At 47.5% G+C, this 17,866-nt stretch overlaps 1 protein-coding gene across 2 annotated transcripts in view; it reads left to right on the top strand.

Annotated features, from left to right (window-relative positions):
* The window catches only part of ass1 (argininosuccinate synthase 1), a 165,691-nt gene that overhangs the window by 25,970 nt on the left and 121,855 nt on the right, over nucleotides 1–17,866 (top strand). For both annotated transcript variants that reach the window (XM_072488677.1, XM_072488678.1), the window contains exons 4-5: nucleotides 3,049–3,237; nucleotides 17,080–17,136. In XM_072488677.1, coding sequence (XP_072344778.1) covers nucleotides 3,049–3,237; nucleotides 17,080–17,136 — 246 coding nt within the window. The remainder of the gene's footprint in view (nucleotides 1–3,048; nucleotides 3,238–17,079; nucleotides 17,137–17,866) is intronic.

Genomic DNA, 17,866 nt, shown 5'->3' with positions numbered 1-17,866 from the left:
ATGATAACCATTCTGTAATACTTAAGTAATTCAATGGATTGAAAGTAAATTAGCAGCAGTAAATCGGTAGTTCAAGTACATTGCATTGTGGAGTGGTAGAATAAGGGGGGTTGTTTCCACAATAAAGAACAGAAGAATTGGGGCAGGGCAAAGTCATTCGACTCCTTGAACCTGCTATGGATTTAGTATCGCACCCGATCTTCTACAACAGCCCCTTATTCCTATCCTATCCCAAACTCTTTAATTCCCTATGTGTCCAAAAATCTAATGATCTCATTCTTGAATACTCATCAAGTTAGCATCCAAAGACCTCTGGGGTAGAGAATTCCAAAGTTTCACAATCCTGAATTACGAAATGTCCAGGAGGGGTTATTGGGATTACGGGGATAGGGTGGAAGTGAGAGCTTAAGTGGGTCGGTGCAAACTCAATGGCCCAAATGACCTCCTTCTGCACTGTATGTTCTATGTCTCCTCATTTTACTCCTAAATGGCTGACCCCTATTCCTGTGGCTAGATTTAGGTTTAGATTTATTGTCATGTGTACCGAGGTACAGTGAAAAGTATTGCTCTGCGTACAGTCCAGGCAGATCGCTCCATACATGAAAATATAGAACATGCGATAAATACATGAAGATACATAATGGAAATACATAAACATAGACAGCGGGTCGATCGGGTGGTGAAGATCAAGGAGAAATGGGAAGTGGAGTTGGGAGGGGAGATCAATTGGGGAGTATGGAGTGCGACACTGCGTAGGGTAAACGGGACCTCCTCCTGTGCAAGGATGAGCCTGATACAGTTTAAGGTGGTGCGCAGGATACATATGACTCTGGTGAGAATGAGTGGGTTCTTTCAGGGGGTAGCAGATAATTGTGACAGGTGTGGGCAGGGGCCAGCGAATCACGCACATCTTTTGGGGTTGCGAAAAATTGGGAAGATTCTGGGCGGGAATGTTCACGGTCTTAGCCAGGATAGTGGAGGACGAGGTGGACCCGGACCCTTTGGTGGCGATATTTATTTGGGGTTTCAGAGAAGCTGGAGCTCATGGAGAGGAGGAAGGCCAATGTCGTGGCCTTCGCCTCTGATTGCACAGCGGCGAATTTTGCTGGAGTGCGGTTGGCATCACCGCCGGGGATAGCGGCTTGCTTGGGTGACTTGTACGACTTCTTGCGGTCAGAGAAGAAAAAGTATGAGTTAAGGGGCTCAGCAGGGGGCTTTGAGAAAAGGTGGGGGTTGTTTCTGACCGTGTTTGAGGAGCTGTTCGTCTTGGGAGCGGGGTGAAAAAGGGGAAAAATCTGTACATACTGGATAGTTGATTGTTGGAAAGTATGTTTCCGGGGTGTTTATTTGCTGTATTCTGTCTTGATGCATGTTTGTAATAAAATACATTTAAAAAAAAAAAAACATAGACAGCTGGTGAAGTATATGTTTTTTAGTGCTACAACTGTAGAGAAGATGTGCAGAAAGATCAGTTCAGTCCATAAGAGAGCCATTCAGGAGTCTGGTAACTGCTGGGAAGAAGCTGTTTTTGAATCTATTGGTGCGCGTTCTCAAACCTTTTGTATCTCCTGCCTGATAGAAGAGATTGGAAATGAGAATAATCCGGGTGAGAGCGGTCTTTGATTATGCCTGCTCGCTTTCCCAAGGCAGCGGGAGGAGTAGACAGTTACTGGCTATAATCCTCGTTCTAGACTCTCCAATGAAGGAATACGCCCTCTCAACATCTATCCTGTCGAGACCTCTCCGAGTATTATATTTTTCAAAGAGGTCATCTGTCATTATTTAAAAATCAAAGACTATAGTCCCATTCTACTCAGTCTCTTCCCATATGACAACTCCTTAAATCTAGTGAACTTTTGATCCTTAGGTAAGGGGATCAAAATTATATTTATTGTGTCATAGAATTTACAGTGCAGAAGGAGGCCATTCGGCCCATCGAGTCTGCACCGGCCCTTAGAAAGAGCACCCTACCGAAGCCCACACCTCCACCCTATCCCCTAACCCAGTAACCCTACCCGACTCTTTTGGACACTAAGGGCATGGCCAATCCACCTAACCTGCACATCTTTGGGCGGTGGGAAGAAACCGGAGCACCCGGAGGAAACCCACGCAGACACGGGGAGAACGTGCAGACTCCACACAGGCAGTGACCCAAGCCGGGAATTGAACCTGGGATCCTGGGGCTGTGAAGCAACAATGCTAACCACTGTGCTACCGTGCTGTCCTTGTTACGTATCTTATGTGGCAATTGATGCTTCCCTGGGAGAAGGCCAATGTTTTGGAAACTTGTTTCCACTCCGAGCAGCCAAATTCACAATTGTGATACTCCCATGAAATCCAAGAATTGGTAAAGGAAGAAAATCCATTTCAACAAACCATAAAAACTCTTCATTGTTGTCAATTCATGGGCCAAACTTTCAATTCTGAGTTGAGAGTACGGCTTCCGGTTCAGTTCCAGATCCTAGTGCTGTCTGGCGTGTTCCAAGAGCCAGACCAATTAATGCATGGAGCTATCTGACCATCTAACCGGGGACAGTGGGTGAGGTGAGCTCCCAACACTGAAAGGCCAAAGGGTGGCACTGCAATAGTCTGTGATTGGTAGCCTCAGCGGCTGATGTGGGAGCTGAAGATCTGAGCATAGGGGGAGAGAGAGAGGGCAAAAGCCAGATAAATTTATCTTTAATTTGTTAAAAATACTGCTACCATGCCATGATCCTGGAGGGGAAGCTCCTCTAGGCAGGGAATCACTAACAACCACATTTATGGCCCAGAAGCCTTTATGCATCCAGAGGGAGGGAACACCTCCTGATTCATCAGGCCAAAGTGGGCCGCTCTCTTTGTCAACTGGAAATTCCTGTCAGTGCAGAAACTGAGCCTTAATACTTGGCAACAGCAAATTGTTCAGGGAAAGTGAATTGGTAGGAATTTCTTATTAATGTTCAACTTGAGGGACATTAGCAGAAATTAGGGAGCAGGTTGTCTCCCTGCCTCCCCTATTACACTTTTTTTAAAAACCTTCATAACTAAAAATATGTGCTTTGGTTGCAGGTTTTTATTGAAGATTTGCGAAAGGAATTTGTGGAAGAGTTCATCTGGCCATGGGTGCAGTCAAATGCTATTTATGAGGACCGATACTTCCTTGGCACGTCACTGGCTAGGCCCTGTATTGCTAGAGGCCAGGTTAAGATTGCAAAACAGGAAAAAGCTCAGTTTGTGTCCCATGGAGCCACAGGAAAGGTGGGTTGATGGCAACTTGCTTTAAAAGGTGTTATTTTTTTCCCCCCACAGAATTAATGCATCCCTCTCTATTTTAACCTGCGTTAACATCAGATGGCTCAAAATGTTTGTATATAGTTATTCTGTTTTAACAATTGGCTTTCATAAAAATATTTCTATCAAAATCCATACATCCCGTGCAAATGGCTGCCCCATTTGGGAACACCTTGTCCAGAAAGTCTACCACCTCCTGAAAGTTCCTGGGCTGGATTCTCCGCTGTCGGGATTCTCCATCACGCCGGCAGAGCACCCACACCCTCCAAACTGGTGCGGTGGAACGGAGAATCCTGACCCCTATGTGGGTATTCCAGATGTGCTGGCTTCACAAAGATTTTGTGGGAATAAAATTAATTTTAAATGGAATCCAATTATATATTTTTTATTCCTTAATGGGAAGTGGGCGTCACAGGCGGAACCAGCATTTATTGCCCATCTCTAATTGCCCTTGAGGGGGCAGTTAAGAATCAACCACATTGCTGTGGGTCTGGAGTCACGTGTAGGTAAGGATGACAGATTTCCTTTCCTAAAGGATATTAGTGAACCAGATGGTTTTTTAAAATGATAATCGATAATGCTTTCATGGTCATCATTAGACTTTTAATTCCAGATTTTTAGTTAATTCAAATATCACCATCTGCACTGGAGGGATTTGAACCTGGGTCCCCAGAGCATCACTCTGGGTCTCTGGTTTACTAGTCCAGTGACAATACCGCTACACCATAGCCTCCCCAATTAGCCATACTCTGAAGCAATTTCCAACAGGGCTCCATTGCTTGCAGTATGAGGGTAATACCGCATGCATCCCTGTTTCTTGGAGACAAACAGTGCTATTCTTATTGAGACAGGCTTCATCCTGACTGACTTGTGATCAAACAATGCACATTTTCCAATAGCTTGTCCCACTCAAACCTTGGAATTGTCCGGAGGTACCCCAGTCCCACTGGGACAACCATACCTCCAACAATGTGTCAGTCCCTTTGAAAATGTGTGCATTGTTTTCCATCGCGAAACAAAGAAAATAGAAGAGGGATGAAAAAACGTCCCATCTCTTGTCTAAAATAATGGATTCATGGCAGTCCTTAAAAAATAAAATAGGGCAGGATTCTTCTGGGGACTAAGTCCCCATGCCCATCAGAAAACAGGTGAGAATCACTCCAGACTTTTTCCACGAAGGTCCGTGTTGATTCTCCGTTTTCATGGGGGCTAGCAGAGCCCCGGCGTTGTTCCCGCAGCTCCGGCTGCCTGCGGGGCTCTGCAGTTACTCCCGCACGGCCGTGGCCCCGCGCGGGCACCCGCGCAACATGGCAGAGCTCTATAGGGGCCTGGTGCGGAGGAACATAGGCACCCCCGGAATGAGCACGCTCGCCGATCGGTAGCCCCCGATCGCGGGCCTGGCCACTGTGGAGGCCCCCCCCCCCCCCGGAGTCGGATCCCCCCATTCCACCCCATCCTGGACGGTACCTGCAGCCAGAACGCCGAGGTCCCGTCGGGTGGGACCACATGTGAACCACGCTGGCGGACCTCGGTGGGCACTTGGCCCGTCGAGCACGGAGAATCGCCGCAGGGACCGCTTTCAACAGCCCCTGACCAGCTTCGCGTCGCCAGTGCGTGCGCGCGCCTGACAGGTCTGCGGAGAATCGCGGGCGAGATTCGGCACGGAGGATCAGAGAATCCCGCCAAATTCTTTGGACATGATTCTCCGGCCTTATTGTGCTCTCGCTCAAGCGCAACGAATAGCAGGAGAGGCCAAAAATGCCAGGCGCCAAACAGTTTACGATGCAACCGGCTTGCTCCCATAGGCGAAATCGGGATCTCGCCGTAGCGTGGCAAGAAACCAATTATCACCACTTAAGCCCCAATTCCATAGAATTAACGAGAATGACCCCATATCCAACGGCCTCCCGTCATTCAGCAGCCTCCCCAGCAAGTGCTCACGCTGGCCCGATGAGTGCTCCTTTTGAAAAACGTGAACCTGGCGGAAACGCTTCAGTGGGGAGTCGAGGAGGTAAGTAGCCATCTTTGCACACAGGCAAAGAGACCAGAAGCGCTGGGTTTGCCACCCCATTGCTCGGGTGGGGGACACTCAGCTGGCTGTGGGGAACCCTCCGCAGGGTTGGGCCCCCATGGGATGCGTGGGTAGGGGAGATGGTGGGGGAGGGGCAACCGCTCGCAGCACCACCATGTCAACACTGGATCAAGTTTATCCATTCCTGGGGCAAAACCTGCCCCTTCCCGTCTCCCCCATCGACCACCCATAACCCCCATCGACTCCTGAGGCCTCTGGCTGCGCGGATGAAGGCTATTGCTGATAGGGAATTGGCAGACATCCTCTGGGAGCTCTGGGTCCGGAGGGCCCGGCTCATTTGTTGGCGGCATATGCACAGCCTTGCCGCCCTGTCCCGTGTGCTGGCTACGAGACGTGGCCTCATCAGAGAGGTGGAACTCTGGGGAGCTGGTGCTCACTGTCGTCACTCCATAGGTCGGGACCGGTGCCTCGGCCATGCCCATCTGAGAGCGGGACATGTCCCGCAGAACCTCATCAAGGTCAGCCTAGTACTGGATGATATCCCCCAGTGAGGTGGTCATTCTGCCGAGACCCTCAGCCGTGGCCTTCACTGACTCTCATGGTGCCGATTTTGTGCATCAGGCTTTCCTCTGCGGTCGGCACCCTAGCAGTGTTGGCCTCGGTCCTCTCATTGCCGGCGCCAACTCCTGCGCCTGTAGCCTCTGAAACTCCGCCAAGTGGCTATGGACCTGCTGGACAATGCTGACATCTCCCTCTGAATGTCCCAGCCGCTCCCTATCGTCTCGCATCAGCTCTGGGGAACCCACTTCCAGAGACTCCGCATCAGGTTGGGACCCAGCTGTGCCCTGGGACTGCTGCCTTGCCTGGGGGTTCCTGCCTTCTCCAGATGTGCATCATCAGCAGTGTGGTGCTAACCAGATTGTACCCCAGGATATTGTCCAGGTCTTGCTGCATTTGGATATGGACTGCTTCATTATCTGAGGAGTCATGAATGGTGCTGAACATTGTGCAGTCATCTGCAATCATCCCCACTTCTGACCTGATGATGGAAAGGAGGTCATTGATGAAGCAGCTGGAGACGGTTGGGCCCTGGACACTACCCTGAACACTCCTGCAGTGATGTCCTGGAGTTGAAATGATTGACTTTCAACCCCACAACCATCTTCTTTGTGCCAGGTATGACTCCAACCAACGGAGAGATTCCCATTGACTCCAGTTTAGCTAGGGTTCTTTGATGCCATACTTGGTCAAATGCTGCCTTGATCTCAAGGACAGTCACTCTCACCTCACCTCTGGCATTCAGTTCTTTTGTCTATGTTTGAACCAAGACTGTCATAAGTCAGGAGCTGAGTGACTCTGGCGCAACCCAAACTGAGCGTCCATGAGCAGGGTGTTGCTGAGTAAGTGCCGCTGGATAGCACTGCTGATGACTCCTTCTGTCACTTTGCTGATGATGGAAAGTAGTTTGATTGGATGATAATTGGCTGGGTTGGATTTGTCCTGTTTCTTGTGTACACTGTGTAAGATAATATCTGGGACTGAGATGATTGACCTCCCAACTCTCATAACCATCTTTCTCGTGCTAGATATCACTCCAACCAGTGGACTACATTCCCCCTTCTTCCAATTAACTCCAAGTTTTATATGGGCCCCTTAATTCCATGCTAGGTCAAACACTGCTTTGATGTCAAGGGCAGTCAATTTCACCTCACCGCTTGAATTAGTCTCATTTTTCCCTGTTTGGACCAAGGCTGTAATGTGTTTGGGAGCTCAGTGGCCTTGGTGGAACCCAAAGTGAGCAGATTATGGCTGAGTAAGAGCCATTTGACACCACTCTCGTCAACCCTTTTTGTTACTTTGATGATGATCATGGATAGGCTGATGGAGTGGTATTTGGCTGGGTTAGATTCTTCCTGCTTTTTGTGTTCGGGACATACCACGGCAATTTGCTAAACTGCTGGTGGATGTGTGGTAGATGTTTCCATTTTAAAACACATTCAACTTTCATTTCTGCTAAGAATACTCAACGCAGCTTTACCACTGAGTTGGTATAAGTACAGTGGCTCGGCGCGGGGGCAGAGAATGGTCTCAGACCCGCGGCGGCGGGACGTGATTCTCCGTGGACCGGAGAATCCCCGTCAGCCGCGCATGCGGGTTCGACGCGGCGCTGGTCGGGGGTCGTAGAAAGAGGCCCCCGTGCCGATTCTCCGCGATCGACCGGCCGAGTTCCGCTGCGGGGGCCTCTTTCAACGGCCCCCGACCAGTGCAGCGTCAACATTCTTGGTGGGGTGGTGGGGGGATCAGACTCCGGGGCGGCCTCCACGACGGACAGGTCCGCAATCGGGGGCTACCGATCGGTGGGCGTGCGCGATTCGGGGGGGGGCCTATCTCCTTCCGCACTGGCCCACTGGGTGGCTCTGCCATGTTGCGCGGGGGCCGGTGCAAAAACGGCCGCCGCGCGCATGCGCGGACCCACGGCGAGCAGTGCAGGGCCGCGTACGGCAGCTGGAGCAGCGCAGAGCACTCCAGCGACGTGCTGGCCCACTGTGGGCAACAGAATCGCTGGGCCAAGAGGCCCGTTGACGCTGGCGTGAAACACTCCAGTGTTTACGCTGGTGGCAACACTTAGCTGCGTTTTCAGAGAATCCCGGCCAGTATCCTTTTGAGGAGAATGCTTTTCTGTCTCTCCACTTGGTGGCGTTATATGTCCAGTGTATTCTGGAATGCGAGGCTAAGTGAGCAGCAGCTTTTTTATCACATCCCTCAAGACATCACAACATTTTCTGCAGCCGGTGGATTATTTTTCAGGTAAAGTCACTGCTACCATTTTAATCCTACCCATAAAGCATAAATCTTAATGGAAGTTTAAATGCACTGTGTGACTTTGTCCACGATTTTCCACCTGTTTTGCACCAACCCTGATTTTAACCTCTTTTGGGTAGCCAACAAAAGAACCTGCCTGAAGTTGGTGAGACAATTCTTTTAAGTCCGTATGTTTTGGTTCATTAATAACATTGGGCCCCGACTGATATTTTAGCTCTGGCCTGAGTCAAAGGAACTCTGCTGTTTTACTGCCAGCCGAAGACAATGAGAAGCAGACTAAATTCTGTTTGATGTGTGTTCTTCTGGGCCCCACAAATAAAGTGCAGACCTCTGCTGCCCAGACTCCCTGTGACCTAACATTCTTGACATTGTGCCTTTCTTTGGTGCAAACTGGTACCCAAATTTCCACTTCGATCCCCTGGCCAACTGGTGCATTCTGCTCACTTCGGAGAGGAAGTTAACCCACAGCAGGCAGATGAGCTTACCAATTAAAATGCACTAGTTCTTTGACATAACAGGTGAGTTACTCACTGGTTCCCACCCCAAGTTATTAATTCACACCCCTCACAGGGCTGCACGCGGCACAGTGGTTAGCACTGGGACTGCGGCGCTGAGGACCCGGTTCGAATCCCAGCCCTGGGTCACTGTCCGTGTGGAGTTTGCACATTCTCCCTGTGTCTGCGTGGGTTTCATCCCCACAACCCAAAGATGTTCAGGTTGGAGGATTGGCCATGCTAAATTGGAAAAAAAATAATTGGGTACTCTTTTTAAAAAAAAAAAAAAAAAAAAAATAAATTATTTTTTAATTCCCACCCCTCACAAACCACATACTCATAACATAAAAACAGAGCCACGGTAATATAGACTAACACAGCAGCCAAATTGTATGTTGCAGCATTGCATGAACAATAAATGATCTGAATTTGGTTGTGTTAGTAGAGGAAAGTGGATCTTTTCCTCTTCCATCCTCTTGGCCTGTCCCATCACTTGCTCTCTACTAGACACCTCCCGTGTATCAAATTGGGATCAAGAACCCAAGAGATTGAGAGGTTAAAGCTCTGAGTTGCCACTATAATGCTATGCTTGCATTTTCTGACATGGTTTTGCTTGTATAGGTGTTTTGCATCTTCAGCTATTCAGTATAGATTGGCACTAGAGACTGATGCTTCTAAATTGTGCCGGGGTGGCACAATGCACAGTGGTTAGCACTGCTGCCTCATAGTGCCCGGGTTCAATTCTGGCCGTGGGTGACTGTGTGGAGCTTTCATGTTCTTCCCGTGGGTTTCCTCCAGGTGTTCCGGTTTCCTCCCACAGTCCAAAGATGTGCTGGTTAGGTGGATTGGCCATGATCAATTGTCCCTTAGTGTACAAAGGATAGGTGGGGTTACGGGGGTAGGGTGGGGGAGTGAGCCCAGGTGAAAAGGTGCTCTTTTGGATGGTCGGTGCAGACTCGATGTGACGAATATCCTCCTTTTGCACTGTAGTGATTCTATGATTCTAAGACGTGCCAGTTACCAAAACCTAAGTCACTTGCAGCAATATGAAGGTAAAGTTGCTGGTCTTTCAGTGAGTCCCAGTGAATCCTGACTGTGTGAGATCTGTCGAGAGCTGGTACCACTAATATCAGTCTAAGCATTATAGAAAGAGGTTTAAACCGAATCACCACTCCCTATTTTAAACCATTCAAATAAATCAGCACAAGCAGAGGGATGTTAAAGTTAGAAGATTTTAAATAAATTAATGTGCTAACATCTCACCAGAATTGCTTTAATTGGGCAGCACGGTGGTGTAGTAGCTAGCACTGCTGCCTCACGGCGCCAAGGTCCCAGATTCAATCCTGGTCCTGGGCACTGTCCGTGTGGAGTTTGCACATTCTCCCCGTGCCTGTGTGGGTTTCGCCCCCACAACCCAAAGATGTCCAGGGTAGGTGGATTGGCCATGTTAAATTGCCTCTTAATTGGAAAAAATGAATTGTGTACTGCTTTAATTAAGTTTAAGGCTAAATACTGCCATTTATGCACAGTTTTCGATATTCCTTCTCTGTGCTGTTCAGCAATTGTATCTAATCAAGGAATATAAAAATACAACCCACTCTTCTGATTTGTCCATTTAATACTTGTACCTTGCATGGAGTGGAGAGGTAGACTTTTCTCCCTATACTCTGGTGAGATCTGACTGTGCTAAATGTTTTCTTGCCCCCAAAAAATCACACAATAAAATGTACCCACACGTATATTTCCATATGTCATTTTAGCAGGATTTTCTTTCCTATAGTGAGTAATTGCATTACATGTATTTGATGTAAACCTTCAATACTAGCAGGTACGTCTGTCCCCTCTAAAGCATTTTCTAGTAATGAGATTGGAGTAGGCTGTCCTGAGGCTCTGAATGGTTTTGATGTAAAGAGTTTCTCCATCTGTAGTGTTGATGCATTGTGGGGAGCAGATGGGCTTGTTTTGGACTTGCGGGGAAAAAACAAAACAAATTGCCTCTGTAAGCTGCTGTTGTGATTCTACTCAAAGCATATACAATGCTGAACAAGTTGGCTACAGATTAAAAACAAGAAAGTACAATGAGACAAGTCTGATGGTGCCAATATTATTAACCATTCAGCATTAATGAATATGTTACAAATAAACTATTGAGCAGATGATGCCACCTAATTATCATGTGCTGTGCAGCAGGTGAGGCCAGAATTTGCTTTGCTTATTTCTTCCATCTGCTAAATACCTAGGCCCTGAAATTACACTGTTGGACACTTTTGCATGGATCTTGGTGCATTGATCTGAAAGTTCCTCCCCCACTAAACCCGTGAAGTACTTAATTGTTTAAAGTAAGTAGGTGACCACCTCTGTTAAAGTAATGGAGTGAACAATTTCATTTTCTAAGCATTTTGCACACAAGTGTTCCACAGTATAATTTAATGTGATTAAATGTATTTCTGGAGGTTTCATCACGTGACTTGCCGCCAAACTCCAGCCATTTGTTGGCCAACACATCCATCCTTCTGATGCATTTCCTTGCCCCGCCACTGGAAAACACAAAGACTCATTATCCAATGATGAAGCTTGTCAGCCAAGCAACCCTTTTTCTCCCATTTTCATATCTGGTACAGAGAAATGTTCTCAGAAAACAACAAAAAAAACTTTATTTTTTTTAATGTCCCAATGCTTTTTCAGGGTTGCATACAGCAGCAATATTCTGGAGATTGATCTTCAATTCCTAAAGACTCCAGGCCAAACCTGAAGTGTTGGCAACCCTGGTGTAATTTCAGGCCCGAGACACATGCACAATTGTGTGTATGATGTCTCTTTGACAATGGCTTGATCGAAGTTGGTTTATTGTTCTCAACCAGTAGCTGGGTGCATTCATTCTCCCTCATTATTAATGGAAAAGAGAGATATGTATAGGGTGGGATTTTCTGACTCTTCTCATTGGTTCCCTGGGCTAGACGGGCGAGCCAAACAAAATACATAGACTTCATGGTGGCCAGTAGCAAATCTCCTCCGCTGCGGGAAACCCCACCTGGTTGTAGGGCTGTGCGGGGTCTGGAAAATTCCAGCCCTAGAAAAGAGAGTTAGCTCTAAGTTACTCGCGGGAGTTCATAGTTGCACTGGCCAAGGATTGAGAGATCCCCTGCTTCTTGCAATGCTGCAGCTTCAGTGATGTTTGTTTTAAAATTATGTTAACCCTTGCATAAAGCTATTTTTATGCTCTTTGAATTTTGGAAACTCTGACGGGCAGTATTTATTGTTTCCCCCACATTACTCTATGGCCATTAAATTCCCACCATAAGGCTAACCAGGTAAGGGTATTTGTGAATTAACAGCACTTTTGTGATAGTCCTGTAGCTACCATGGTTTTCCCCCCTCATGACAGCCCATGATTTACCATTTGTCAGTGAACTGAGAACCACTGCTAGTGACAGTTACCATGGGAACCAGAAAAAGGGGAGTTGAGTGGCTCTTAAGTCTCCTTGATCAGATAAGTTTGAACTAGATAGAAGGAGAAAGAGGAGGAACTGCAGAGGGGGTTCACAACTGGTGAATGGATAATTGGAGAGAGATAATGCAAGAATAATAAGGTGAGAGAACGACACTGAAAACTCTTGGATAGGTACTCTCAACCTTGTAAACTAACATTCCTTGAATGTTTTAAAGTTGGAACAGGAGGAGGCAGGGATATTTTAGGAGGCAATTGGTTGTAGAAACAAGAAGTCTTGGGCATCTGTACCATTCAGGCTGATTCATGGTCAGTTTAAGCAAAAGGGACTGAAGCATGGTAGTGCTCATATTGTGGAAAATAAAAGCTTGTGCTTTAGGGGTAACATATTGGCATGGTAGAAGATTGCCCGGCTAACAGGAGGCAGAGAGTAGGCACAAAAGCATGTTTCTATAAATGACTTAGATGAAGGGATGGATAGGATAGTTGCCAAATTTGCTGATGACACAAAGAAAGGTAGGAAAGTAAGTTGTAAAGAGAACATAAGGAGGCTACATAAAGAAATGGATAGATTAAGTGTGTGGGCAAAGATCTAGCAAATGGAGAATAATGTGGGAAAATGTGAAATTGTCCAGTTTGGTAGAAAGAATAAAAAGAAGCACATTATCTAAATAGTGAGATATTGCAGAGCTCTGAGGTGCAGAGGGATCTGGGTGTCTTAGTGCATGAATTTCAAAGACTGTTATTCAAGTACAGTAAGTAATTAGGAAAGATAATAGAAAGTTATAATTTATTGTGAGGGCAATTGAATACAAAAGTAGAGAGGTTGAGGTTATGCTTCAGTTGTACAGGGCACCAGTGAGCCAACATCTCAAGTATTGTGTACATTATTGGTCACCTTATTTAAGGGAGAATGTATATACATTGGAAGAAGTTCAGAGAAGATTTACCAGTCTGATACCTGGAATGCACAGGTTCTCTTATGAGAAAGAATTGGACAGGCTAGGCTTATATCTGTTGGAGTTTAGTAGAGGAAGAATCGACTTGATTTAAACATATAAGATCCTGAGGGGTCTTGACAGGGTGAATGTGGAGAGGATATTTCCTCTTGTGGGAGAATCTAGAACCAGGGGTCACTGTTTAGAAATAAGGGGCTGTTGATGTAAAACGGAAATTAGGCTTTTTTTTTTTTTGTTCGACCATCGTGAGTCTTTGGAACTCTCTTGCCGAAAAGGTGGTGGAAACCGAGCCTTTGAATATTTTTAAGGCAGAGATGGATAGATTATTGGTAATCAAGTAGGCGATAGGTTATCAGGGGTAGATGGGATACAGATTTGAGGCTACTGTCAGATAGGCACAAGCTTATTAAATGGCAGAAGAGTCATGAGCGGTCGAATGGCCTACACCTCCTTAACCATATGATATTGTAAAGCTGGTTCTGGTAGTAAGCTGAGCTAGTTATACTCCAGGCTGCATCCTCAGAATTGGGCAAATACATTTGGAGACTGTACTAGAGAAGACTCTGATAGTTTTGTTGGGGGATAAGAGAATCAAAGGTAGAGGTGATGGAGAGTGAATCAAATGGCAGCTGAAGAAGTGTTTATGATGAGTTGGGGCTAGAAGGAAGGAATTTTGGAATTTAAAAATGTGATTAGAAATAAACAGGGGTGTTTTTTTTCCATGGGTGATTGGTCAATGTATTGGGATTTTAGGAAAGCCGGGTGAGAAGTGGATATGGTTTTTTGATTAAGCGAGAGGATGCAGATGGGTCATGTGGGATAGGTTGGTTGTGGATCTGGATGGGTGAGTTAATTTTGGAGAGCGAGATGGAGAATGCAGGAGGGTGGTGAATTCGGAGGGTGGAGATAGCTATAGTCAAAATGAATTTTGCAATCACTGAGGATGAGGAGTCATTTGGTATATGGGTTGAGGTACATTTGTGAGAAAAAATTGGCATGTTACTGGTGAGGGTGGGGATGGGGGACATTAAGTGACAAGGATTTTAGATAAAAGATATAATAATAATCTTTATTGTTACAAGTAAGCTTACATTCACAATGCAATGAAGTTACTGAGAAAAGCCACTAGTCACCACACTCTGGCGCCTGTTCGGGTACACAGAGGGGGAATCAAAATCTCCAATTCACCTAACAGCATTTCCTTCGGAACTTGTGGGAGGAAACCATAGCACTCGGAGGAAACCCATGCAAACCACGGGGAGACTGTGCAGACTCCACACCGACAGTGACCCAAATCGAATCTGGGATCCTGGCGCTGTGAAGCAACAGTGCTAACCACTGTGCTACCGTGCTGAATGGATAAAGATGGAGCTGGGTACTAGGGTTGCTAGGACGGCCAAGGTGACATGCAGTTGTACACTCCCACCTGTACAGCAATTTGGTGATAAATATGGTGAAAAATATAGCCAGGTGTGGGGAATGTCCGTAATAAAGGAAGTTGTCACCTGTGAGTCATTGTTTTGGTCCATGCAAGGTACCTGTAGAAGGTCATTGACACCGAGGTCATGATTGAAAAAGGCCTTGTTTATATATGAGTGAACATTTTGGAAGGAAATGAGGACCATGATTGCAAGTTCATGGGCTGGATTCTCCTAAAATGGGGCTAAGTCCCAGTTTCGCCCCCAGTTTCCTGCAAAAAATAAACGGCGATTCACTTATCTCCTGGGGGCTAGCAGGGACCCGAGGAGCTTCATGCAGCTTTGGTTGCGGGTACGGGCCTCCGCACTTCCGGTTCTGAGTCTGCGCATGCCAGTGGCCGTGCCAAGCGCCATGGCAGACTCGGATCACGGACCAACACGCACAATCTAGGGCCCCCCCCCCCCCCCTCGATCGGCCGCACGACACTCAATCAGACCGGCCCGATCGCTGCCCCGGTTGCTCCTAAGGCCCCCCCTCACCACCATGGACTGAGACTGCAGCCGCTGTGTGAGACTCCCGACCGGCCATACCACATTAGCTCCACGTCGTCGGGAATGTGGCCAGTCAGGGTCAGAGTATCACTAGAGGGCCTCCCAGCCGTGCGGCGTAATTCGCTGAGGAGCGATTATCCGGGGGCCGGAGAATCGCTGGAGCGGCGCGGGGCCCGATTTGGTCGGGAACTTTGATTCTCGCCCCCGCGCCAAACGCAATTTCAGCGCGGGACTGCGGAGAGTCCAACCCTAGAGCTCTATGCTTTGAAACTGCCGATTTGTGAAGAGTCAGAGCCTTCCTAGAAAGCCCACGGCACTTGAAAAGGCTTGAAATCCTATGAGATTCTTTGAAATGCTGAGCGTTCAACCAATTTTCCTTCATGTTTCAATGCTTCTGAAGTACCCTCCATTGATGCAAGGTTTATAAACATTCCTGTTATAGTTGACAGCTGCTGACCACTTCAAAGCAACAAAGTGGTTTCACTTCTTCGTTCTAAAGAACAGGGGCGAAATTCTCCGGAAACGGCGCGATGTCCGCCGACTGGCGCCCAAAACGGCGCAAATCAGACTGGCATCGCGCCGCCCCAAAGGTGCGGAATGCTCCGCATCTTTGGGGGCCGAGCCCCAACCTTAGGTCGGCGCCGGACGAATTTCCGCCCCGCCAGCTGGCGGAAAAGGCCTTCGGTGCCCCGCCAGCTGGCGCGGAAATTACATCTCCGGGCGGCGCGGGAGCGTCAGCGGCCGCTGCGGCATTCCTGCGCATGCACAGTGGAGGGAGTCTCTTCTGCCTCCGCCATGGTGGAGACCGTGGCGGAGGCGGAAGGGAAAGAGTGCCCCCACGGCACAGGCCCGCCCGCGGATCGGTGGGCCCCGATCGCGGGCCAGGCCACCGTGGGGGCACCCCCCGGGGCCAGATCGCCCCGCGCCCCCCCCCCCAGGACCCCGGAGCACGCCCGCGATGCCTTGTCCCGCCGGTAAGGTAGGTGGTTTAATTTACGCCGGCGGGACAGGCATTTTAGCGGCGGGACTTCGGCCCATCCGGGCCGGAGAATCGCGCGGGGGGGGGGGGCCACCAACCGGCGCGGCGCGATTCCCGCCCCCGCCGAGTCTCCGGTGCCGGAGACTTCGGCAACCGGCGGGGGTGGGATTCTCGCCAGCCCCTGGCGATTCTCCGACCCGGCGGGGGGTCGGAGAATTTCGCCCCAGCTCTGGGGGCTGCCCCTTCGCTTTCTATGAAGCACTGGAGAATAAAGAGACAACCTCATTAAAAATTTGTGGTTAGGGGCACAGCTACTATCCTGACTTAATGGATCCCAGCCGGGCTTTAGAAATAAACAATCTGATTCTCCCCGTTAAAGGTCCAGCCAGCTGTCAATCACGTTGCTTTTAGCAGACAACGGAGTGTGAAATTCATGGTAAACAATTCAGTTCAAAGCATTCAGCCTCCTGGCATACACACTGACTTCAGTACTTTGAAAAATATTGAAATTGATTGTACGCAAACAACTTCAAAGGTTTCCACCACTTTAAAGGGATTACTTTTACCTTCATCTCACAGACCTTTAAACTTGGCTTATGAACAGACTTTTCAAAGGGTTTAAGAGTACAGATAGGATCAATTTCACTTTATTATGAGAAAACTTTGGGCATGATTCAGTGACCCCGTTGTGCCTGGCGCGGATCCCGGTGCAACAAATGAATTTCACATGAGCCCCAAATCGGGCTCCGTGCTGTGCACAAAACCTCGCGTGAGTCACCCACTGGGTAAGATCCAGATCTGAACATTTAAATATACGGACACTGGATTTGCCAGTTGTAACAGCCCCATGTCAATGCTGCTGCTGCCTTCTTCAGCAACTGCCTGCCTTGGCTGCAACCAGCGCCACAAGAGTAGTCCCTGAGGGACCGACAGCACCAGCCATACTCTGGGCCCTTTGCCTTCAGCTATTTCTTGATATCACATGGAGTGGATTGAATCATGTCGAGTTTGCAGGTTTAAGGAGCTGCTTGAAAGTGCAAATCATATGCTGATTACTGGGTGATCAGCATCCAATATATTTAACTTTATTCATTTGCTTTGCAGGGAAATGATCAGATTCGGTTTGAGTTGACTTGCTATGCACTATATCCTGAAGTCAAGGTAAGATCTTTGTGTCATATTCTCCATGTATTATGTATCAAACATGTAGTTGTGCCTTAATTTATTTTTCCTTGGATAACCTTGAATTACAAATACCAATAGAATTTTTTTTTTTTTAAAGATTGCTAATGCTTAGTAAACAAATCAGCATTTGAAAGTTGATTGGGAACCCTTCATTAGATTTGGCAGCTGAAATGTTAACATTGCTGTCAAATGTAAAATGCTGACTGCCTTGCTGTGAATTTGTAGCATTTTTTGTTTGCTTCAAATTTCTAGGCTTCTATTTATTCCTGTTAGTGGGCCAACAGAATCTTTATATGTCTCGAGGTTTTATTGATCCTGCTTTAAGCCAAATTCTGTGAGGCTAGCATCTGTGAGTTGGCTTCTACCTTTTAAAAATGTAATTTCTGTAGACTAGAGGTAGGTAACTGAGAATGTGGCTCTCCTGATAGAAAGTGAAGAGCAAGCCCTTACTTGTTTCTCTTTTGTCTGGTGAGAGGCTGAGAATGTTTTGGTTAGACCTACCTAAGAAAGTTTAAGACAATACAGCCTGGCATAAAAACGGTTTGAGAACTATCGGCATGGTAGATTCTTGTAGTTCATACTGAAACAGCTTGCGGTGAGCTCTGCTTGCAGCCTGAGTAATCCTCCTTTTGTTTCATCGGATTTAGTTTAAAAAAGGAAGGATAATCCCACTTTGAACCACAAAACTAATGTGAAGTTTATTTAC

This window comes from Scyliorhinus torazame, chromosome 22 (genome assembly GCF_047496885.1).
Source record: "Scyliorhinus torazame isolate Kashiwa2021f chromosome 22, sScyTor2.1, whole genome shotgun sequence".
NCBI lineage: Eukaryota > Metazoa > Chordata > Chondrichthyes > Carcharhiniformes > Scyliorhinidae > Scyliorhinus > Scyliorhinus torazame.
Note: the sequence above shows the minus strand (reverse complement) of the source record. Positions and strands in the feature narration are given on the sequence as shown.